Source organism: Athene noctua, chromosome 22 (assembly GCF_965140245.1).
Source record: "Athene noctua chromosome 22, bAthNoc1.hap1.1, whole genome shotgun sequence".
In the NCBI taxonomy this organism is placed as follows: domain Eukaryota; kingdom Metazoa; phylum Chordata; class Aves; order Strigiformes; family Strigidae; genus Athene; species Athene noctua.
The window spans coordinates 6,325,181-6,350,918 of NC_134058.1; the positions used below are offsets into that span (position 1 = coordinate 6,325,181).

General features: G+C 40.4%; 1 protein-coding gene across 4 annotated transcripts in view; it reads left to right on the plus strand.

The window, feature by feature from the left end:
* VPS13D (vacuolar protein sorting 13 homolog D) overlaps positions 1 to 21,697 on the plus strand; it is a 108,812-nt gene extending 87,115 nt beyond the window's left edge. For all 4 annotated transcript variants that reach the window (XM_074925067.1, XM_074925069.1, XM_074925068.1 and 1 more), the window contains 3 exons: positions 13,722 to 13,853; positions 18,261 to 18,501; positions 19,302 to 21,697. In XM_074925067.1, coding sequence (XP_074781168.1) covers positions 13,722 to 13,853; positions 18,261 to 18,501; positions 19,302 to 19,433 — 505 coding nt within the window. In that variant the 3' untranslated portion in view covers positions 19,434 to 21,697. The remainder of the gene's footprint in view (positions 1 to 13,721; positions 13,854 to 18,260; positions 18,502 to 19,301) is intronic.
* The last annotated feature ends 4,041 nt before the right edge of the window (positions 21,698 to 25,738 follow it).

Genomic DNA, 25,738 nt, shown 5'->3' on the forward strand with positions numbered 1-25,738 from the left:
CATCACTCAGGTGCAAAGAGGTTGCAAATTTGAAATGATATCAGCAGCAGGTGGTATTAATTTTTATTTTTGCCCTTCTGCATCCATCTCTCTATTAACTATGATTTCAATTGTAAAGTCAAAAGCAGCAGACTTGAGAGCATGAGTATCAGTGACACTGAGAAGTAGTGGTAGAAGATATGTACCTGATTGTATGGGACGCCAGCTCAGCTAATAGAGTGCAAGGAGTACATTCTCAAGGCTCTCAAGTGTTAAATATCGCTTGAACCTTAACACCTCTGTATGTGTTCCAAATTCCATCCTGACCTTGGACTTGATCTAGATCTGACTTCAAGAGTCTTCACAGTAATGTCAGGAATGCATGGGCCACGACTCTGGTGAACGAGATGTTGTTATTCTCCTACTGAGCCCTTCCTAAGATTTTCCTAGAAGCCAGAGAGAAAATATATTTATCGGCTTGTATTCATTGTGTTGTGTAAATCTGGAAATGTCCCATACAGGACAGTTTAGCTGATTTATTGGTCTAATCTGTAAATTACTTGGGCAGTGTGATTTCCTTCATATCCTCTCTCTTCCCAGTGGAATAACAGGTCTTTGCAATGAACTGTTTTCTCAAAGGCTCTGTTTTCTTTTGAGCAACTTCATCCAGTTTACTCCTGTGGCACCCTGTTAAACGGCTCTTCCTCAGTGTTAGCCCTACCTCCCATCTTCAGTCACTACTGAACTTGATTTTATGGGTTTACATTCTTCTGTCATTAGTCTATCCAGATTCTTCCATTGCTGTTGTTGAGTTCCTTTGAAATCCCCTCAGTCGGTAAGTTCCCATCAGTATTGTGTGAAAAGGGACCGTCCTATCCCTGTTCTGTGACAAACTGTGCTCTGCAAGTCATCCAAAATTGTGTTGGCTGGTTTTACTGCCGTATCATGTTGCAAATTGATATCCAGTTTTCTGCTTGCTATTTTCCCCCCAAGAGTTTGGGGTTTTTATGTTTTGTTTTATTTTACTGCTTTGCAAATATGTCCTTGTCATTTAATATTTGTGTTCTGGATTATTTTTCCCCAGATGAACCAGGTTGCAATTTTGTAGGTTGAATCCCATTTCATTTCCTGCCATATTTCTGACCTCTTCAGGTTCTTTAGTACTTCACTGTCCTCACCGGAGTTTTAAACGCCTCTTAGTTTGTCCTCTCCAAATATAATTTCACATGCTGCTTTTACTAGATCCTTGAAGTTAAACAAGCCTGGTTTTGTGCCCACACATTTTGCAGCACCTCGGTAGACGCTTCTTCCTGCTTTAATCATTTTCTGTTACCAGTCTCACCTGCTCAATCTTCTCCTGTTAGGTTTTAATTTATCAAGGGTAACTTTGTGTAGTTCTATTGGAGATCCTGTTCTGTTCCTCAGATGTCTACTCTTGGTTGTTGTGTAAGTGAATGTAGATTTTCTTGTGGGGGAAGTTCTTCAAACAGCAGCCCTCTTTGGTATGGGTAATTTCATCTCAAAACTTTAAATTTTTTTTTCTGAAAATGCACCTTGGCTATTTTAGTTTCTTAACTACAAAGATACAGTAATCCACCATCTAAGACCTAAAATGATTTCTAAATAAATGAAGCTACCTTTAAGAATGAACAGAAAACAGTTCTCTATTCCTTTTGCCTATCCAAAGAGTGCTTCTTACTGCCATGAGACACATCTGGCTTGTAGTTGTGCTTGTGCTTTTCTACAGCTTTCTGTAAGAATGATTTATTTTTTTTCTTGCCCTTATTCAAAATTATTTTCCAAAGGAATGACTCAGATCAGAAAGAAGTGCAGTCTTTCCTAGACTACACAGAAGCAAGTCTCACATACTAGATGTCAAGAAACTAATAGGGTTTTTTTGTCAGAAAAGTCACAAGTAATGATTACATTTGACTGTGAGTGCAATCCTGTCAAGATCACTTTGTATCTTCACTCCACTGGTCTGTTTTCCCCTTAAGCTCCACGGAAGGAATTGAAGCAGTTGAGCCATGTGGTAACTCTGCTGGAGTGCCTAAAATCATGAGAATTGAGGATGGAGCACAGTGCCATCCCACGTGTCACTGCATCTCTGCATACTCACACAGTGACTAATCCTAAAGAAGTCAGTCCGTAGTTAATAAAACTTACTGTTTCAAGAAATAAAAATGTAATTTTCAAAGTGATCCGACTTTAGAAGTGAAGGACAGTAGAGTTAAGCCCAAGAACTTCTGTGTGTGTGAGAAATATGGGAGTGGGCAGCTTTTCTTTCTTTTTTTCTGCACCCTCCTCCAAGACTGACAGGCTGGGCATCTCAGTTTTTTCCCTTTGCCTTTCCGCTCTAGGACAAAAAACTGAAGGACAGTTACTTGGAAGCACAGCCTCCATTCTTCTCAATAAAGCAGGATTTTCTATGCGTGGTTGAAGAAAATAACTGATGCATTTTCTTTTTTTTTTTTTTAATCCACAGGATATAAAAAAGAAAGATGAACCTTGAAAACATTTAGTTCACTTAGTTGTATTTTACTGTAGAGCCTATAATTCTGGAGCTGCACATACAATAATGGCACAGTTTTCAGACCAATACATTGTTCATTGTAGGAAAGCACTGTTAGCTGCTTAGCACCCAGCAGAAGTCCAGATGATGTGAAGAATCCAAACTCTGCCCTAATATATCCCTCTCCCTTTCTCTTTTAGAGGGTTGACTGGACATAAATTGGTCCCTGCTGTAAAACCAAACACAACACCTTTTTATGCATTGCTACAAACACCTTGCTTTACACCCAAATAGTGTTTCCAGGAGGTTATTGCTAGGTACCTGCATTACTAGATACCATTTATATTTGGACTGTTTGTTGTCTTTACAGCTGGTTGTCTTTGTCCCCTTTTTTGAACTTGACTCAATTTAACTATTTGGAAGGAGTGGAAGAAAAAACCCACAGTGTTTGGACCTACAGCAGCAACATAATATTTCATTAATACTGTATAGATGTGGTTACTTTCACATCTGCTGTATATTAATGTTTTTAAGTAATAGGAGGTTTTAGAAAAAAAATAAGCAATTACTGGCTTGCATTAGGCAATGTTTAATCATACAGGTCTTACGTTTTACATCTATTACATCTGATTAGCCTCTGGAGCTTACAAGCCAGACTTTGAGTAGCAGGGTCTGAGACAGGAAAACCTGAAAGCAAACGCCTCACCTGTTTGTAAAAGGGCACTTATGTAAGCCCAAGGGTTAAAGTTGCTGAGGCTGTTCGTTAGAGCTCCCCTTTGCATTTTACTTGTGGGTTTTTACACACGCTACCTATTAGCAACGAAGTTGTAGATGGTTTAAATTCCAATAGGGAGTGCTAAGCCTTTAGGTAATACTTGTGTAACTTCTTTTGTTTAAAGCCTTTTTGCTTTGCCATGGCAGAAGGTATTCCTACTGTTAAAACTCAACAAAAGCCTGGTTTAAGAAAACTGTAGTCACTGGGTTCACCATCTATCATAACATTTAAAAGGGAGACTTTATGAGGGACTGAACTGTCATTCTAAATACCAGCATCTGTTTTGTAAGTAAGAAAGATTTTCCACTAAAACATTTGTGTTTAACTTGACGTTTGAGGGCAGAAGCTCTGGATACATTTGGACAGTTGGTTAAGGGACAGGAAGGGGCAGAGGCACTGGAAGGGAATGTTGTGAGGGGAGGACAGATGAGTGAAAATGGAAGACATTAAAGTGAATAATGCTGAGCAGTTAGCTGACCATAAAATGTGAAATGATGTTTTTCTTTATATGTCCATTCATTATTAGCAACAAATAATTTCAAAAAGATGAATGACTACAGAGTCATTACTGTGACAGTCTCCACAAAACCAAAATATTTACTAGTGCCGTGGTAAGTTACAACTAGAGGAAAGGATGTTTCCATCCCTGGTTAAAGGGTGCTGCTACGGCTGCTACTTCACAGTGTTTAGCTGTTAAGTAAAAGGAAAATTTTATTTCCCTAGGAAATAGTTGTATTTCTAGAGCTTTCGTATTTTGTCTAATTATCTTACCTTTCAGCAAAAGCTTTTGGACACCAAGGCCAAAAAGTAAAAGGAACACCTTTTCCTAGGGTGTACGTTTCCTGTTTTCTGGCTTTTCTGTGTTTTTTAGATCCTTCCTTACTCAGAAAGCACTCTCTCTGCTAAGGGATGCTGCTGTTTCGGTATGGTATATGTAATGGTTTTCTGGGGTTGAAACAATTACAGAGAGCTGCAGATTTAACTAGACTGTAGTGACATCTCATAGAATGGAATTGGAGAGACTTTGAAAAAGAAAAAATTATATTCATGCGTTAGCATCAGGAGAACAAACTAAAAAGTCATCAAAGACCAGGCAATAAAGTATTCACAATTTCCATTCACAAATCGACTTGCTTAGAATTAGGTGGGATAAGTTGAAAGCGTATGTGCACCAGAAAGGAACAAAAGCTTTATTCAAAACAGACACGTCTGTTGGAATGTACCAGGACAAATCAGCAGACGGCATTAAACCAGTCGGACTTGATCCCCAGAATTGAAAAAAATTTAATATGCATTCTGTGGGTTTTTATAATATCTTTTGGCCCTCTTACTAGTATTTTCAGTTCATAAAAATAGTGGGAAAGATGAAACTGGTGCAGTGCAATAGGAAGAGAGCGTTTGTTTATTTACGTATTTCTGAAGCACAAATGGCAGGAGCTGCTCACCCGCGCGGTGGCTGCGTGACCTCGTGTCCCGAAACATCTGCTGCTTGTGCCAAAGGGTGAAGTCTGGTACAGCAGGTCTGGGGCAGCTTTCTGGGAGTACGTTTGAATAGTCTTGACAGTGATGAGGGGAAGCACAGCTATTTTCTGTCCCGACGAGTGAGGGCACGGGTACCATATATTACATGCAGGGTCAGTAAGAGTCCTTGTGGTTTTCTGTGTATTTATTTGTTTCTCTTGGGTGTATTTGCAGCACCATCTTTCAAGCTGTCTTTCCATTTGCTTTCACTCCAGATGATTTTGCCTTGAGATCACGTTAAAGGTTTCCTTACATCCTTAATTTTGTGACCTGTGTCAAGAAGTGGCCTTTCATTACCACAGTAATAAAGTTCTGAATAGAGAGGATCTGAGCATACCCAAAGGTGGACCTATTCCATTTGGAGACAAAATATAAAGCTGGTGGAAATGCCTGTTATATACAAAAAGCAAATCTTCTTTACGTACTATATTTCCATTAGTTTTGTGTCTTACTAGAATTACTTGCTACATCCTCCCACGCATCACAGCATCAGGTTCTCTGAGGTTATTCCACGTTTAAATTGGGAGCAATATTAAACCACGCGGCCGGTCAGGCAGTACTGTTTGCACTGGCAGGTTTTACTTTCAAATTAAAAGATACAGCATTGCTTTAAAATAATACCACTTCTAAGCAGTATTTTAAGCCAGATTAGTTGAGGTTCATATTTATGTAGTAATTACAGGCTTACTTGAAAGCAAGGGACCTTGCGGCAAGGTATGTGCTAACGTACCGCTGGGCTGTTTACCTGTTACTAGACAGATTTTTCCCTTTGTCATTAACGGTGAGGTTTTCTGTTCAGTCCTCGTCTGGAGTCTGTAGATGGGAGCCCAGGGCCTGCTGGGATGGGGTTTTACACTTGTGCTGTCCTTTTGCCCTTCCACTGAACTCTTTTCATTTCAGTCATGAGCAAACAGTCAGTGCCTGAACTAACAACCCTGCAATCCTCCAAAGCACGCCTCACTTACAGTACCAAACAAAGGGAGGCCCGCGTGGGCCGGCCCAAGCCAAGGAATGCAGCTTCGGGGTTCTGCTCCATAAATTTAACCAGCACGACAAAAAGGAGATAATATGAGCCTTCGTGATGATCTGAAAGGGGGAGGTTTGTGTCCCATTGATTGCGGTCTGGCCTAGTGCCAGGCCCCGAGCCTGACCGACAGTTGAACCATATCGTTAAGGCGTGTAATACAGCTCAAGTCTTGTACAGCAGCCAATGAGTACATATCCAGAGGGCAAAAGTTTATAAAGAGTTGAGGCTGTCCTGTTTAACCCTCTCACACTGCATGTAATATATACTGCTGCCATTCAGAAATAGTCGCGTTGCTATTAAAAATGTAAACCTTCAGCTTTCTGTACTTGGAAAAAAATACACGTGTGTCTGATTCCTAATGTGCAGCAGATTTATAAAGTGATCGGGGAAAAATATGTAAAACTGATCTTTTTTTTTTTTTTTTTTAACAAAAAAAAAAAATCCAGCCCACTTTTTTTTAGTACTGCTTTAGCCATAGTTACTTTTTTGTTCAGAGATGTATTCTGGGTTGTTCTACAAACTCTTTCATACAGATGGAGCTATTTATTGCCTTGATGTCACCTCATTTAGTATGTGGCTGGTATTTTTATAGATAATTTTTTCACCTAATGTTGCTGTTAACATGTGGAACGCTCTTTATCAGTTTTGTAAGTACAGCTAGTTGATTTAAATTGCTCTTGCAACCGGCTAACTTTAAAAATCAAAACAAACTTTCTGAGCAGCTTTTCTTTTGATAAGTCTGGGCTAGGGGACTTTGCTGTGCCTGTTGCAGCCCTCACTGTACTAACTGAAAAGTCTATATGAGGGTCTGAAGAGAAAATACATGCAGTCACCACAGTTCATTTCACACAGCTCTTCGTGCACATCTCACAGTCACTGTCCTGGTGCTGGGCAGGGGCCCTGGTTTGTTTTCTTCCCCAGAGTGGATTTGCTTCCCCTGAAATGCAGGAGCACAGTATGGAAACATTTCTGTCACGCCCGAGGTAACCATGTTTGCACGTGCATCTGGCAGGCACAGTTTGGCCAGCATGGATAGTGTTTGATGGGACCATGATAAACATGACCACAGAATTAATGGTCCATCTGCTACACCGTCCCCAGACTGTATTCAGAAGTTTTGAGACTACACGCTGTGCCCCGAGGCAGAGTAACGTTATGGCCCTGGGCACTTTAATCTTCACTAAGGCATGTTCAGCTCCAGTTTTTCAGATAGGTGTTTGCAAGAAATCCCTGTGAAGAACCGTATCTTTTACATTGAATTTGAAGGTGAATGGGAGCATTTTTCAACACATTTGTGAGACAGGAAACTTTAAGGTGACAACTCTAGTCATCACTCTGTGATCAGTACAGGAAGAGTCTGGGAGAAACAGGAAACTGAGATGGCAGCGTTACGTTTTATTAACTTAAGTTTGATGATATCAAAGTGCTTGAAAAAGTGTCCGTTGGCTGCAGAGCTGTCGCAGTCTGAGCTGGAGCAAGTGCCAGAGGCTGGACACTGGCTGAGGCACAGTGTGACTGGTGTCAGTGCCCTGCGGGCGCGTGCACCTTAGGCGCATCCTGGATTGGTAATGTGGACGTCGTAACAATGTGCCATTTGGCTGAGTCCATCTGCTGCTCTGCTGGTTTTAAAGAAGTGATTCTTGATGTCTTAAGCTCTTCTTGCTTCCTTTTGGAGTCTGAAGAGGTTGTACACAATCATAAACCCAATTAATAGTTTGCAATTTTGTTTTGATCTTGCACATAGAAGAAAAGGGGGAGAAGAGCTGCATCTCCAAGAAGTTGGCAGGAACAGCCTACATGATAAACAGCTGCTTCTTCAGCATGCTGTAGTTCTCCTAAAAGTATATTAGGTCAGATAAAGGTCTTCGGCATCTGAGCTGGTAGATCCCTCAAAAGAGGAGGGATTTGACTGTAAGTGGGAGGTTTTAACCCCAGGCACCATTTATTTGCATGTTTCTGCCTGAAACTAGCATTTTGGGAACACATTTAACAAGCACAATATATTCCATGCGTTTGCTGGAATAAACGGTGCATATAAGCTTCCTCAGATATGCAGTCAGCAGGGAGCTGTCTGGCTCGTGATTTTACACATTCTTGCATCTAACTGAGACATTCTAATGCCAAATCCAACACTCAAACTGACTGCGCTGTGTGTGCTTTTTTAACACACCTTAAAAGCATCTGTGTCTGAACCGGTGAATGAATTCCATCAGAGCTGTGCCAGCTCTCCAGGTTCAGGCGTCAGGTCTTCAAGAAATTATCTGCCTGTTGGGAACTGAACCCCCAAAGTCCAACCCTGGGAAGGAGGCAACTGTACTTACCCTGTGAAATACAGCATTACCAGCTGCCTGCAGAGTCACAGTGGCACGTGAAATTGAGATTGCCGTAGGGTTTTTGGAAATGAGGCCCAAGTCATTTAATGTTCTCGGGCACAGAGAAGAAGTGAGGCTGGCTGTGCCCTTGTGCTCAGCAAACGCAGGGGACATTGCTGCTTATTGCAAGGGTTCAACATCTGAAACAAAAGTACCAAGTGAGTACATTGGTGAGGAAAGAGTCGTGAAAACTGGGGATTTGTAGTGTTTTGCTGAGGTGTGATATGAAATACAGACCGTATCAGGAATGGCATACCTTGGTTGTCATTTGTTACCCTTGTGATCCTGAGGTAGGACTGTATCGCCTGGCGTTTGCTTCTGTGATGGCTGAACTTCTAGGTTCATTGTTAAGGTATACAGTGTTCAGCATTTAATTGATTCTGGCACTTCTGAGTCTGCTTTACACCGTGTCCTCCCATTACACCGCTCTGAGACAAGGACTGTCTTCATCTGCGTTTTGTGGAAATGATGCACATGGGATGGTGATATCTGCAGAGGGCTGCCGGTGCAATTCAGGGTCAAACTCAAGCAAGTGTAGCAGGAATTTTAGTTGTGTATTTTATGATAGAGGAGGTAAGGCTATTCCTCCTTTAACATATCAGATTAAGTCACTTCTTAATGTCTGAAATGCACTAAAGCCTCCTTAGACAAAGCACTCCCTGTATTTATGAAGCAGACTTTTTCCAGAGCCAAGTAAGTAACAGGTTTGATATTGCTTCTTCAAAATACTAGCAGCAATTGAATTGTTTCATAGGCTTATATTACCTGCCAATTTTCCTTTGTTTGAACTAAGGTTGTTTTATAATTATTTCAAGGGGATAAAAATTGTTCCCAGGCTGAAAGTCAGTATGCCAAGTTATAGCCCAGAGCAGGCTTTTATCAATAAATTTTATGCAAACCTGAAAAAACAGGTTTACAATGGAAACACTGACAGAATTTGAGCTATACCAGAACCAGTAAGTTACTGCTCTAAATGGGTTGGTATGATGAGGTTGTTAAACTGGAGCACCATTATGAATGCGACATGTTGGTGGCAGTTGCTGGAAGTTTTGGCAGCAAGAACTGGGTCTAGCTGAAGAAAATTATTGCTAGAGAGTGTGGGGAGAGCGCTGTGGCCAGAGATCTCTCTGGAGGGCTTACGTGGCTGACTTGCACACCGGTGTGGGCGGCCGAGGGGTTTTGGGGATGGGCAGTACAGCAGGGGAAGTCTCAGTGAAGAGTCTCTTCCCTTAAATACTGGTTTCAGATGCCAGAATGGCATCTCCTTGCACTTAGAGCTGCTGTTTGTGCAGGATTTGGGGTGCTCTTGCGCTCCTCCCATTATGGCTCAAAATCTGTGTATGTTGCTTAAGTTGGGCTTTTTGAACACGTTTGTGTCTGCCAGCGCTGCTCTCTGACCAAGAGGACAGATGAGAAATTCCACAGATACACGTTTTACATGAAAAGTTGCAGTGATCACTGTGTTGGTCATAGGGGTTTTCCTTGTTGCTAGATTTTCTAAAGTTGTTTTATTTTGAATAATTATTCTGGGTGTGATACCAAGGAAACTGAAAGTTGTAAATTTGTATATAGCTTTAGAAGTACAGTGTTTTGTTTTCACAGACTATCATCTGTTGGTACACAAAGTTTCATACCTTCCATTTGGGGTTTTTTATGTTTTTGTCAATGCAATGTAGGTACACTTCAAGGAAATTTTTTAGGTCCAAAAGACACTCAAAAATGAGTAGTAGTTACTGTTCTCAAAACCTTGTGTGTTTATGTACTCAGCAAGAACCACATCAACGTACCTGATAGCGTAAACCTGTTGGGTACCTGATAGAGGTGAATGTGGGGTGAAGGGACAAGTAATTCTGTAAAACATGTGATGACTCTTCTATTTCTTTCAGTCTAAGTTGGTAAATAATTATCACCAATACCTGAACAACTTCCTTACATCAACGGGTCAATGATCTGTTTGATTATGAAACTTCTGGCTTAAAACTGGGCAACTGAATCACAGGAATTCTGTGAAGTGTTAAGCAAAAGCCAAGCAATTAACACTGTTAACTGGTTTTAGTGTGCACACAGTCATCTGAAATGAGACTCTCCAGCGTTCAGCTTTGTCTGAACAGTGAAGAACTGGAGTGTGGCCTCAACCTTCTGACACCATTTCCAATCTCTTTGTGTCTCCATTCAGCAGCACTCTTCCCTGCTGTGACTAGTAGACGTGAGGGCATTTCTGTCTTGTATTGCCTTTGTCTGCTTATTAAAAAAGAATCAGCAAATCTGTTGAGTGCATGTTTAATGTAACACAGATGTGGGCACACCACCGTTCATTCTGCTTTACAAATCTTCAGCTTTTTGTATTTCATCAGTGTTGCTTATTATTTACAGAACGTAACTTGAGACAGTAGAACAAATTTTTAGATTAAAAAAATCAACTCGTGTGGAATGTTTTTAGCTGTCCAGACCAAACAGACCCGTTTGCCAAGGGGTGATGGACTAAATCAATGTAATTTATGCTCACACTTGTGGCACTTAGTTGAAAAGCAGATGACCTTATCACCAAGATGACAATTATCTTTTATCACCAGGATGAACATTTTAGCATGGGGCAGTGGGGACAACAAGCACTGTACTCTGAAGGACTTCTTCCTTTTAAGAACAAAACCTAAAAACAACTGCAGCCAAACTCACAACTCAGAAATGGCCGAGCCTTCCAGAAATTCACTGTGGTGCCTAGTACTTGTGCAGCACGAGTACTTTCTCTCTTACCTGCTTCTAAGCTAGACAGCAGCGTTCACCGATATTCTAGTTTCTATGGAGTAGGTCTGATTAAAGGGCCCTGTTCCTTACTCATTTTTGCAGTAGTCCTGCAGTGCTTTTGATGCCTCTTCTCATGGTGCTACAGAATATTAGGGGACATAGCACAGTTGAACATTTATCTGAAAGATGGTTAATATAGAAGCCATTGTGCAGTGTTGTTGCTCACCTTCCATACAGATGTTTATCTAACTTGCCTGAATGCATAACAGGGAAATGTCCAAGTAAAAAGTTACTGATGAGCCAACAGTTAATTAAAAACTACATTACACTTCAGACATTCACTCTTTAAACTTGTTAACAGACAGTACGGGTGTTGTAGAGAGGTTTAACAGCCAATGGGAGCTTCCTGGATAAGTGAAATTTTGCCATTTTACTGCTTTTGGAAGTTAGGAAGGAGGACAAGCAGCAAGATGTGAATTACACTGGTTAGAACTCTTTAATTTCTCTGGAACTTTACCTCGACATTTTGCATTTCACAAAGGCAAATGCATACTTCTGTTTACTACTTTGTAAGAACCTAACAGATAAAACAGGCACTTAACTTGTTCACCTCTGGTGTAGGTTCAGAACGATAACAATACCATCATGTAACCGTGCCTGGTACAGTGAATCCTGTTTATATCTAAAAAAATCTAAGGGGCAGGAGAGGTGTCTTGCTCCAGAGTCACAGTACTGAACAGTGAAGTTCTAATCACTGTGTACGGCTGCTATTGAGTGGAACAATTTTAAGTCATGCATAGTTTGTAGAAGTCATCTTTTACCTACTGTTTAGGTTATTTTGATTCAGAGAAATGTTCCTAATAGAAGAATACAGTTTTAAGACATTGCACTTGGCAAATGAGGAAAACTAAGTAACTTTGTGCAGCAAATGGCAATTTCCATACTGGCCTCTTTTAGCTTGGGTGCCTAACACTGTACTTAACTAAGGAACTTCTAACCAAAAGCGAAAGCAGTGCAGCAGGATAGGTAAAGCAGTGAGAACATCTGTCAGCAGCAGTAAAACTGAAAATCTGACTGATAACATTTTACTGGTGCTATTAATGACAACATTTGTTATGGTTTCTTAAGCCCCTGCGCTGTTTCACATTCTTTTAGTTGGAGAATTTCCACTTCTCATTTCATCCTCCCTGCTGACAAACTGACTTTTCATCTTAGCATAACCATAGTTCAGCTGAAGTGAAGTCAAGAGCTTTTTGTCTCTCCTGAAGTTTCTCTCAAAGAGGATCAGTGATAAGCACTACTGCCGAGCCACTGTAATTTGTTACACAGGTCAGGGATGTAATAATCTCAGTAACAAAATCAGAACTTAGCAGACAGTCGTCATGTATTAAAAAAACAAATTGGTTGATGTTTTTCTCTGCTGTGCTGGAAATCCAGTATCTTTGGCTTCTCTACCTTGTTTGCAAAATACATTGTTGATACCAGAGAGAGCGACGCTGGCCAAAGGCACGGAGAGGCCCATCACCAATGGGAGAGCAGCAAAGATGATACGAAGTCAGGAATGACATGTAAGAGATTCTGTTCCAGTAACAGTTACTGCAGCCAAGAAGGGAAGGGGAAAAAAAAAGTCTGTCACCATTAAAAGGCAGGGGTGCCAAAGACTCCAAGGAAAACAAATGTAAAAGGTTGCATGGGCTTGAAGTGTGGGACAGGACTGCTGAAAGGGAAAGGTAACAAAGCAACAAGGCTCCAGAGAAAACATCTGCAGAAAACAAAGCGTAGAAGGCAAGTACTCTTGTGTGCTATTGCCAAGCAGCTTAAAAAGAAAACGCGTTGTTACATGGGATTTTTTTCCTGTCTTTTGATCAAAAAGGATAGAAGCAGCTCATTGTACAGATCTTTACAAAGAATCAAGATGGGAAGTAGAAAGCACTAATCAAAAGTGCTGCGTTTGACTTGGAAAATTAGTAACAGCAGTAGCCTCAAAGAGACAGGAAAAAGCATGCAGCAGACCTGAGTGATGCTGCTGGGGAAGGACAGAATAAAGCAGGGCTCAGCAGCCTGTAACACAATTCTTCAGGGGTAGGGCATTCCAAAAGCTTAAAGGAATTCAGAATATTATTTTTTAACAAAATACTGCAAAGGGAGGAATAGCCTGCAGTTCTTTAGCACTGTGGCCAGTATCAAACTCTGATGTCTTAGGCCACACATGTGTGTCTTTTTTTATTATTGTCATTTTCTAATAGACATTCGAGAAAATTAAAGTATGCTAAACCCTACTACAGAGACTATAATTAACTGTGATTTTTTTTTTTTTTTTGGTTTTGTCTTAACTGCATGTTCCTGTTTCTGTAACCCTTCAGTTTTCAAACTACTGTCACTGTCTTTCAATGCAAGTTCTGTCTGGGTTGATGCACTCTTTATTTTCTCTAGTAAAGTGAGAAGAAACAGTTAAATCAGTAAAACTCTGCTAATAAATAGAGTCCAAAATCTGCAGAGAGTATACTTAGTTTAGGTTGCTTCTATAGTTAAGGCGCAGTGTGCTAAATTAATAGGAAGAGGAAAACTGGGTGACATTTGTTTGAAATGTAAAACCATATGAATAGACATCATGTCTTCCAGAACAAGTACTACAGAATCTGTATTCTGTATTTATGAAGAACTTGTCTTTAAAGGCTTTGTCACACCTCATATTTCAAAATAAATAACTTTGTGTGCTGATGGGTTTAAGTGGAAGGAGAAGTGCTGCTGTTGCACTAAGTCATTTTTCTGCATCTATTTTGCATGTAGGACACAGGCAGAGAGAGTGAGAAAGCCACGCTGCTGCAGAGGACCTCAGGGGCTCTTGCCCCGCTATTTAGAAAGTCAAGCAGAAGGACAAGAGCAGCTGTTCAAACTGACTGACAACATCCAGGATGAGTTGTAAGTACTGACTTGCACAGTTACTTCAAGTACTTCTGTTTGCTGCCATCACATCTTCACGTCTTTGGGGAAGAGGGACTACGACAGCTTCACACACGCGCGCGCACAGACGCTTCACTGCTTTTCTCCTGGTGCCCTTCAGGGCCTGGTGACTTCCCCAGTGGCCTGTCCACAAACACCACTGCAGGTGCCCCAGGGCCCCTTTGCCTCACTTGGTGGGAAGTGCCATTGCAGGCTGTGGAAGAATCAGGGCCTTGGTTTGTTGACTCCTGGTCCCCTTTTATCATTACAAAAGATGAAGTCTCAGTGAGTTTCTAAGTAATCGTCAGTCCATTTAACATGCATTAACACATCTCCGCCCCTCCATGTGCACTGATTAAACAAGTGCATGTTTTAAGCCTGTACTTTTCCTCCTCTGTAACATTCACACAAGCAGAATGAGTATCTCTTCCCTTATCTGTCCCTCATCTTCTACTTCTCACAGCCCCAAGCCCAGAGAGTGGCTAGGGGTTCTGCGACAGCACTCCATAAACCACCAGTCCTGCACAGAGCGTGCTCTGAAGTGGCTCTGGTTTACATGTGAGAGAAGCTAACTTGGATGTCTGTTGTACATGTTACTACCAAGCTATGGCTGTTAACAGTTGATGACCAAAATAACCTGCAAAATTTATTATTTTTTTCTCCAGAGAAGTCGATACTGAATAATTTGAATGGGTAATACACTAAAGGTGCATTTACATTTGAAGCCCTGGATATGGGTTCGTGAAAGCGAGTGAAACCAGTGTATAAGTGTTGTTAGTGGTCAGGTTTGAGAGTACAAGAAAAAAAACGCATAGAGAGTGAACGCGTGGAAAGATATTGGTGCATTTGTTCCCACCCCTGTACTTGACTCTGGTGAGGTCACACCTCAAATACAGGGTTCAGCTTTGGGCCCCTCACTACAAGAAAGAGACTGAGGTGCTGGAGCACATCCAAATGAGGCTGGTGAAGGCTCTAGAGCACAAGTCCTATGAGGAGCAGCTGAGGGAACTGGGGGGGTTTAGTCTGGAGAAAAGGAGGCTGGGGGGAGACCTTACTGCTCTCTGCAACTCCCTGACAGGAGGATGCAAAGAGGGGGGGATGAGTTTCTCTTGAACCAAGGAACAAGCGATAGGACAAGAGGGAATGGCCTTAGGCTGTGCCAGGGAAGGGTTAGACTGGCTATTAGGAAAAACTTCTCCACCAAAAGGGCTGCCAAGCACTGGAACAGGCTGTCCAGGGAAGGGGTTGAGTCGCCATCCCTGAGGTATTTAAAAGACATGGTGCTTAGGGACATGGTTTAGTGGTGGACTGGGCAGTGCCAGGTTAATGGTTGGACCTGATGATCCTAAAGGTCTTTCCTATAGAGTCATAGAACTGTTTAGGTAGAAGATACCAGTTTGTTGGACTGGGGTCTTAAGGCATAATTCGTTACTTAACCTGAGCTCTACCACAGTTACCTGAACAGCTGTTTGCAGTGGAGGTGTAAGATACTGTGTCTGGCATCTGTCATCCATCAGACTATCTGCCAAGGCAAGGTGGTTCAGACTGTAGAGGGAGGTACTGATTCAGTGGGGTGTCTTCAGCGGTGCCAGCGACCCAGCCCTGAAACCATGGGCCACTCTGCAGGCTGCCTGTGAGGAAGAGTCTGTAATCTGCCCCTGCTTGTGGCCCTGTGATCTCACACTCTCATTACTCTGCTTTAATCTTACTTAAGGGTCTTTATGCATATACAGTCTGGCTGTTAGGTAGGGAGAACTGAAAAAGAGAATTTGTGACCAAAAAATACTGTCAGCTTTTTGCAAGTGTACCTCATAAGCAGATCAGTGGGCTTTTGTCATCGAGTCGCACTGTTTGTTCACAGTGACTTTCACCATTAGGAACATCATTCAACAAGAAAACAGTGTTTCTTGTCATGAAAAATAAGTACAAAATTATGCCTCTGACTTTTATCCTAGTATCATAATCAGAAACACATTTAAAGACCTGATTATTTGCATATTTTCCTTCAGAGTTAAATCCATAAAAGGGGGTTTAATACCTTGCTCTACTGTTCTAACTAAATGTTTCCACATTTTTTTCCAGTTAGGCTCACTGTTTCACTTCTGGAAAATATTGTGTAATTACTTCCTGATGTCGTTAAAAAACCCACAAATTCTCCAGAGATCTGGTTGCTTCTACTTTGTTCTACTGGATCATGTTTCATTTAATTTTTCATTTTATTAATTTGAGATTTTTTTAATAGTGTAAAAGTATGGGTGTAAAAAAAAAAAAGTATCTTGAAGCAGTATCTTAAAAGGTTAAATACCCATTTTGAGAACTAGACGCACAGAAGAAAGTAACAGTTGGCAAGAGAAAATGCGTAATGATGCATGACTCAAACTGAGAACAAAATGTAGAGCCTCAACTACAAATTAGCTAATATTTCTGTGCTTCACCATTAAATCACTGTCCTCTGCTTCCATTCCTCAAAATATATATATGACACCAGTAAAAATCTTGTATGGAAAACTAGATATATATAATCTGTTGTTTTATGGAGAAAATACAAACCCGTAGTCTGCTTACCCAGTCGCTTCAAAGGAACTTCATAGTAGCCTTTAGTGCTCCAGTTCTCTCCACGGATGTGCCCCGTAAAATACTCTACTTGCTTTTATGTGCCTGTCCAAAGGAAGAAGACTTTTATTCTGCAGACTATAATGCTGCTCTACTTTAAAATCAAGTTTTCTATGACACTTCATAAAAAATACCACTCTCCATCCTACTTATTTCAAAGACAAAACCTTACCCTGAAGTGTTTCAACTCTGATGGAAAACCGAGAGGCAAGTGCTAGTTTCAGTAACCATGTTAACATAAATAGGAACCTCATATTTTACATGAGGGTTTTTTAAGCTGAAATACACGGTTTTGGTCGTGTTGTTTTACTTGAAGGAACACAATTCAGTTATCCTGTGCCTTAGTTTTATCCAAGGTTAGAGCTGGGCAAAGTACATTACAGGCCTTTTTTTTATTAGAATGGCTGTGCTCTTCTCTGCACTTAAATGAAAATGGAAGTTGTCAACTTGTGTGTCTGCCTTTCTCAGGTTCATGGAAGCAAGGGCATTTGTCAGCTGACATGGCTAGGAGGCATCAGGCAGGGAAAAGACAAGTTCAGTGCACAATACCATCTTTCAGAGGCCTATTAATAGAAAATTACTGGCATGATTCTCTTATACCACAAAAAGAAACCATGATCTGACCTCTTGAAATATTTTTGGCTATTAAAACTCCATGGTTTTACTTGGGTACAGCTCAGAGTAATTTGTGCAAAGTGTTACTTAAATGGTAGAGCTGATGGTCATTTTGGAGATGGTAGCTTTTCTGATCTTCCAAGAACTCTTAGTACCAACAGTCTTCACTGATTTCGAATATACCAAAGTATTTTGCAGAATATATGAGGACAACAGCAGACAAGATTTGTAAAAGCAATGGGTTCACAAAATAGTAAGTTTGAACCTCCCTGACGGGATGAGAATCTAAGTTTCACAGATATGCTTGTTGACAGAGCATTATTACTCTGTTTAGCATTCTTCCTTAGGTATGATTTCATATTTAATTTTCTGAACTTTTCAGCATCTTAAAAAAGAACACTAATGAGGTTCATTTCAGTAGTAAATCAGAGGAGGAAGAGAAGCGTTAGTATGTGAAGTATCCTTTCACTTCTGCATTCCTTACTGCTGTATTTTACACATCAACCTTTTCAGCCATCATAATTCTCAATATTCTTAACTCACTCATTTCTACCTCTACTATTCATCACTCAGACTAATCTCTCTGGGGAAACCTGCTTGCTGCTTAACCTTTCACCCCAGTGTTAAACAGCTAATTTCTCTTTTCTAGCTACTGATCCAGGCAGCAGGTTAAACTTGTTTTTTGTTTTTAAAGGCAAGGGAGGTGTGTGGTAAAAGGAAGCCCAGTGGGTTTACAATGTGTAGGATAATGCTCTTGTCATAAATGTCTACAGACCATTCCCGTATCAGCTATGGAACTGAAGATAGTTACAATTAAACTTCAGCATTAGGACTTGCAGCGTTCCAGTGCAAGGAAATTACTCTTCTTAAGTCTTGTTAAAGGATATTCTTATATGGCCTTTTAATGGCCAAAGCTAGAAGCCAGGCATTTAGCACTAATATTTGATTTACAGCATGATCTTTTTTAACTGGGTGAGAGGGTACTTCATCGGCTGGATTTTTAGAACAGTTTAAATTAAATACAGATGAACTGTACATGTTACGCTATTAATTTTTCTGAAAGACTTCTAAAGGTCACTCAAAACATAACAGGTGAAGACATTTGTTAGTTTACTATTTTTAGCTTCAAGTGAGTACTTTTTTTTTTTTTCTTTGCAGCTTCATAGCAGTGGAGAACATAGACAGCTATTGTGTTCTCATTTCATCCAAAGCTGTTTATTTCCTGAAGAGTGGCGATTACACCGACCGGGAGGCCATCTTCCTGGAAGTCAAGTATGATGATCTCTACCATTGCCTTGTTTCCAAAGACCACGGGAACGTGTATATACAGCTGACAAAGAAAGCTGTCAATACAAGTAGTGGCGTAGCAATGCCAGGCCCCTCACAACAAAAGCCAATGGTAAGGATCTAGCACCTATTGTTTCATCCACACGGGGGTTTCTGAGGGCCTGAAAGTGTTTGTAGTTATTAGCGTTTGGTTTCCTGTGCTGCATAACAATGAAAATTTTGTTGTGTCAGCAGTAAAATAGCTGCCTCTGAAAAAGTTTAGGCAACAATAGAACTTGCTGCCTAAACTCCTGAGAAAAGCTGAAGGCAAAACCTAAAATATTCCTGCAGGCAGAAGAGTTACCGTAGGAAATGTATATTTACCTGAGAAATGCTTTTAACTTTACAACGCATACATAAAACGTAAGTACTTTGCTGTATATTTACTCTTGTCCTCCTCTATGTAGTATTTTTTTCCTGCAGAGTATCTAAGATTGGAAAGAGTGTTTATGTTAATCAGAACTCTCACTTCTAAAACCCATTACAGGGCTTTTTTGCTCCATTACAGTAGTTGCTCTGGGGTCTGTTTGACAGGCAAGGTTACAAGCTCACCCCTGACCCAAGTCAGTTTACATTCCAAACAGACAAGCCAGATAAAAGGAAGGAGGGGAAGCAAAGGACGTAACTTCACATACTGCAAGATGTTTCTGCTCTCATCCCAAGATACCTGTCGCTCTTTACCTGTCTCTCCCTCTCTCTCACTTCTTCCTTACTTCAGTTTCAGCACTGAGAAGGAATCTCCACTGAAAGATTTCTGTTGTTTACAGGAGACCTCAAACCTAATCCCCTCAGTTAATGAAGTAATAAAAAGATAAATGTATTCTGCTTTAAATGATCGCACTACATTAAGAAAAATCACATTTCTCTTTGCAGGTGAAAGTGAAATCTGAAGTTCTTGCAGTAAAGCTATCTCAAGAAATAAACTATGCAAAGAGCCTTTATTATGAACAACAGCTTATGTTAAGACTCAGTGAAAATCAAGAACAATTAGAGCTGGACTCTTGAACCCTCTTCCTTACTGCCACAGTGAATTGCAAGTATCTGCTGGGAAGTGATGGTGTTCTGTAACTAAAGAGAGTACTACATGGGAAGGAAAGAAATACAATTTGAGTATTTAGCTAAATGGAATCATTGTGCATAAGAAACAAGTGAGGTGGGCTTTCTTTTTAAGAAAAAAAAGTATTAGTTGTATAACAAAGATAGAGCTGAAATGCATTTTGTTCTGGGAGAAGCCCTGTATTTTGCTAACATGTATATATGTAAAAGTGTTTCATGTAAATAAGAAAGTACAGATCAGGGTGTTGGTATAAATAGAAGTCTGTTTACTGTGTAAAGAAATTAAAGGAGCTATACTGAGTCTTACTGCACTACCTGAAACTAGCCCTTCTCTCTCTTTTTTTCTTGAGAAAGATGATTTGCACAGTGCAGGAATGTAGATAAAAGTTTAAAAAAATAAAAGAAAATTAAGATTTAATTGCAGCTGTTGGAGCACAGACATCCAGTAGTTTGGAGCTTTAACAATGTGATTAGGGTGCATTGTTTGGGGTTGTTTGTTGGGGTTTTGGGTTTTTTCTTAAATCACTAGTACAGCTAAATGCACGTTTACCTAGCGTTCCACTGAGATGTCATTCTCGTTTTTAAGAAAAATAATTGCATTTTGTAAAATATTGCACTGAGGACTCACTAATTCAGTTACGTTTTTGAAATATTAGAAAACAAGAAGCTGATTCTCTTCTGAATACAGCACTCAAACCTCAACAAGTCCACACCTCTGAAGGCCCCTGCCTCTGAGTTGTTTTTAAAATAGTCCAAGTGAGCAGCCTTGGAAATGGAAATCTTTTAGTTTTTCCCCTCACTCAGACTGAGTAAGTGTATATAGTTGGCTGATTACTGTGGAATTCTGCTAGCACTGGGAATGCTGGGGGGGGGGAAGGAAATCACTGCATCATTGTCTTCAGAGCCACCTCTTCAAAATTAAAATTTCTGAAATAAAAAAATAACGTGTTTTTCAAATGTTGTACATCAAACCGGTATTTGTCTCATCAACTTGAACCAAGCTGAAGATTGAGGAATGAGTGTACTTCTATCCCTTTATTCACAGAAATGAGGAAATTGCATTTTCACGTTGGCATCCCGGAGACAGTTCAGGCGCTGTGAGGAACGGCTGCTTGTGCTACGGCATTTTGCTGGGCAAGGGTTAAGTGTGAAAACACAACTCCCCTGAAACCCCGGAGTAACCTACATTCTGAAAGCCTTATTTTGTAAACCTCTGACTCAAAGTAAAGAACCCCACTATAGCTATACTTTCAACTTAGTTTACCTTTTAATATCCTTTCATAAAAGCATACAGGACTATTTTTAAACTGAAGGTTAGAATTAAACCAGTTCTCAACTCTTATAAAGTGAAAGGCAGAGGATTATTGTCTAAGGCAAAAATGTGGTATCAGTCGATGTGTGTATGGTCTGTGACTGGAAATCAAAATCCATAAAGGTCCATTACACAAATGAAACTGATTTAATGCATTACTTTTGTATATTGCTCTGTATAATTTTTAAGTAAAGTGTAGAATTCAACAAGTGCATTGGCTCAACAGTGCTTTAATGTGTCAGTCCTGTTGGACTCTGCTACCAAGGTTCCCTGCTTCTCTCCTCTGTAAAATTCTTTCCAATGCAGCAAATACCTAGACGGTAAGCAGCTGGGGAAGGAACATAAAAACTAGTTCCTTGCTCTGTGTTGAGAATTTCCAGCAGAATGGCTTGAATACTTGAGTTTTGTGACGATTAGTTAAGGAACACGGTGGCTGGAGGCGAGGCCAGGTTTTCTCCGAGGGGCACATCCACGGTGCTGATGACAGGGAGGGATGCACAGGCACAGCTGAAAGCAGCATATTGCCTCATTTAGCATTCCAAACCAAATTGAATCAGAACTTTTGTTTTTTTAAAAGCACAAATGATGTTATTTATTGCTGTAACCCAACTATTTTTGTATAATTTCAGAACTCTTACTGTGGACTTCCTATTGCTATTGGCACTACTAACATCATTACTCAGTGAATAAATATAACTTGCAGATTCCAGGAGCCATACTCAAAAATAGTTTACAGAGACTGTGGAGAGAAAGTGCAAGTCTCCAGCTTTCACTCCAATTCTTAAGAACTCACACACAAGCTGTAAACAGTCAGGCCGATGTATTAGTTCCATTTACCAAGTTCTGCAAAGTTATTCAGATTCTGAGCCCGATGAAGACAGCATGCTTACCCTGTTCAGCCTGGTTTCATTGGAAGAGGTGTGATTGCTGCAGCAATGAAAGCAGATTCAGTCTTTACATTTCAGAAGCTGGGGAGGAAAAAATTCACGGATCAGAGAAAGTAACACAGCTTTCTCCCCCTGCCCACTGTCTTCAGCACACAGCCAGTACAATGCAGGGAGGACAATGCTTTTTCATGCCTCTTTGCTCAAGTCTTTATAAAAAGCCATTCACCTTCAGACTCTTGATAAAGATTAAATCAACAATGCAGGTAGTATTTAAAAAACCCTATAACCCATGCTATGATAGGCTGAGGTAGAAATACTTAGTTTCAGCCCATTAGTGTTGATTGTACCTATATTTTGCTGAGAACTGTACAACTTGTTCTCTGCCTACCCTGACCAACTTTGTTTTCTTGCTGGAGTTACTACTGAAGAAATGTAAAATAAAGATTATTGACATAAGAGTTATTTCACCGTAATTCTGGAGAAGTGCAATAAATCGATTCCACCCACACTCTACATGTGCCCTTGCTTGCAAAACCATTAATTATGTGCAGGAACAGAAAATTACTATAGAGGACAGGAATGAATAATTCTCCAAGTTAGGCACATGCCTCCTGAAGGGCAGAACAATTCAAGACTGTTCTCACATCACGTATTTCTGCTGTGAGGTAAAACCTGGACAACCCCCTCGAATGTTGGTTGTCACTGTAGGTCAGACCCAGACTTACACTGCATGTCTCTGACTGGACACACAGATCATCTGTTTGAGATGGTCTGATTTTCCAGAAGTCATTTAAGAGCAGGAAATCTAGGTGATAAGTTACTTAAACTTAGAAAAAGAGAAGAAAAAGCACATTCTGTAAAATAAAATCCAGCAATCTTTCCCACACATCTGGATGACCAGCAGGGCTGATAAATGCTTTTGTGCTATAGCAACACCTCACACTATGTGTCACCTACCCAAGCTAGGCAATGCCAGTGTTAAGTCAAACAAAACACTTACAGAAAAAAGGCACTTCAGGTATTAATATAATTTTATGCGCGAAAAATGCATCCTAATATTTCTAACACCCAGACCCATGCGTTCTGCTGTCACTAAAATGAGACAGACTTGTGACTGAATGAGGTAAGCAGGTTTTCAATGTGCAAAAGAGACACAAGAGCACAGATGGCGATGTCATTTTATTCTAGAAGCAATTCTGGACAAGCAGAACTACAAAAGTCCTTTTTGTTCTGACCTAAATCCACAGCTGTGGCTGCAAACCTCCGTTTTGCTGCTCTGTATCTGACAAAGCAATCAAAACATGGAGAATTACTATTTTTGGAGCATATTGTTTTAAGCTCTATGATATGCTCATAGCTAACAGGAATGTGACAAGGCCACTGAAAGATTTTTTTTGCTGAGGAAACAGTATTCCTGGTAAACAAGCTGGTAATGCAAAAGTATTAAGATCCAGGGACGATGTGCATAATATGGCTGCTAAAGAGGCAGAAAACACCCCACTCGCCAATACAGAACTTTGTACCCAAATGTAATTCCTGGAGCCAGACCTCAGCAGGTAGCAGGATCTAGCAAGTACAGGTGGGCAGACACCTTATCTACTCCTCCCACTTGCTGCCTCTGGAAAAAGAGAAATTAATCACTTTTTGACCAGAATAAACTGGAAAAAAAAAGTTTGGTAACTTTATGACACTGGACTCCAACCAGGGGTGAGGGTCTACATGTCCTTACACATCTTACTATGGTACGATCAAGCTGAAACAGACCTTTTGTTATAGTCATTACTGGATCATAAACAATGCTGTTACCTACTTAAACTTGGCCATTTCTCAATAAAATCTAGGCAATGAAACAGGAAATACAATATGAGGTATGCCCGAAATGAGGTGAACTGTGTGCAAGATGTGAATAACATCCTTCCCTTCCTTCTGCTCCTGAATAATTTCCAATAAATCAGCTAGATGATACTTACTATCTGAACAGCTTAAGTTGTGAAGGCTGTTTACCAAAAAAGTGCAGTGCTTACATTTTTGTGGAGAGAATGTAAGTGGCTAAATGGTCTACATCTCAGAAGAGAAAAATAATCATAACATTTCCTTATGACAAGGAGGTTTTGATATATTTGCTATCCCATTTTCTACACTGCATGATGGTTTTCAGCATTCATCTATTTTCTGATCAATAGAGTACGTACTTACTTTCTAGGATCCTAGGCCACCTATATATATATTTTTAACTTCTGTTTTCTCTGCAACACAGCACTGACCTGTTTCCTACAGTGCATGAACCACTCCATGATGACTCCTCTAGGAAGTCTTCTTAGAAGAACATGCCTCTATTTGCTAATCACAGTGATTCCACCTCTGGTATCCAGGTCTAAAAATGCATGTTTCGAGGAGTGTACTCTTCAAAGATATTAAAAAAAAAACCAAACCCACACAACAAAAACACCACAAACGACATCAAAATACAATTGTCAACAGTTCCTCAAAATCCAATTATACAATTGGTTTCTTACAAAGAATAATAGCACGCAGTGTGTATGCTTATATACTTCTTTTTTTAATACACACACACTCCCCCCAAATATATACACATCCATACTCATACTTTTCTTTGAAACTTATACTGAAAATTGATAGCCGTACTCCAAACTCTTCTATTCTTAAAAGCACAGTTGTTACAGTGAAGGAACTCATAGTCTTATTTTTCTGGGAAAAAAACAACTCTGCCCAGTGCTTTGCATTCCAGTCCAGACTTCTGCAAAATTCAGGCTCTGAATCGGTACATGGTATGATGCTTAGTTTTATCAAATGCAGGACTAGGACCAAAACCCTTCCAATTCCCCACTTGTATTACTGCTTCAACTTTATTACAGACTCTGTATTACAGCCTACTGGTAGTTGGCCCAAAGCTCCAACAGCCTTAAAAATATTTGGGCCAGCGCAAAGCCATCTGCCTCAGCACTACATACAGTTACCTAGCTGAGAAAATGTTTCCTTATCAGAGGGGACAGATCGGTTTGACTGAACATAGCTCTCTATCAGCAGATTTCCTGAAGTGGGAGACTGTGAGGAGCAAACAGCACCAGATGTGTACATAGGGCTGGTTCCTCACACTGTGACCAGCTCTGCACGTGTCTCATCGGTAAGAGTGCAGCCTTAATCACATGAAAGGAGGCTTGCCAAAAACAGTAACAAAAAGGTTACTCATTAACCACTGACAAACACTGGGGAAAAAAAAAATTTTTTTGCGCTATTTTCCTCAGTAGAGCTACAGCACATTCTAGTATAGAAATAAAAATAATCTTGGAGCAAACTGCAGTTACATAAGAGACGCATGCCTACCGCATTATATCAATTCTATTAATGGCCTGTTGTACAGTTATGTTGCCTCAATGCAGCCGGACTCCAGTATCACAAGGGGCTTTTGGTTTTGCGGGGTTTTTGGGGTTGTTTTGGTTTTTGTTTTCCTCTGTAGCTGACACACTATTGCCCAAGCAATGTGCGCAGCACAAAGAGTTCTCTCCATGGATAAGAATAACCTTGCATCTCAGGCCTGCTCTGGTCTGACTCAAAACTACTAAAAGGCCATGAGAGAAGTAAACAGCTTTCATGTGCATTTACAAATGGATAAATGAATGGGTCACCCAAAGGACAAGGATTGTGTACAGGAGCTACAGAACAATTGTTTCTGCGCACTGAAAATGCCAGCAAAAAAAGTCCCCTGGATGCTGCAGCTGCAGAGAAATTGTAACAAGAGAAATCTATCATACCAGCTATCCCTCAACACTCCAGACACAGCAACAGCAAACATTTGCTTTGACCTGGGAGGGTGACTCACCTTTCCTAACAACTGTTGCTTCAAGGCCCTTGGCCAACAATGGACAATCAGCAGTACAAACCACCGGCTATCAAAATAATGATGTAGCAAAAAATTTGTGACTGCATATAGTTTTGGTGGGAGGAGAAGGGGAAAAAAAAAAAGAAGAAAATAAAGGAAAAGCAAACCACCATTTGCAGGACCAGACTCCCCACCCAGCCTTTTTTTGGTAAGG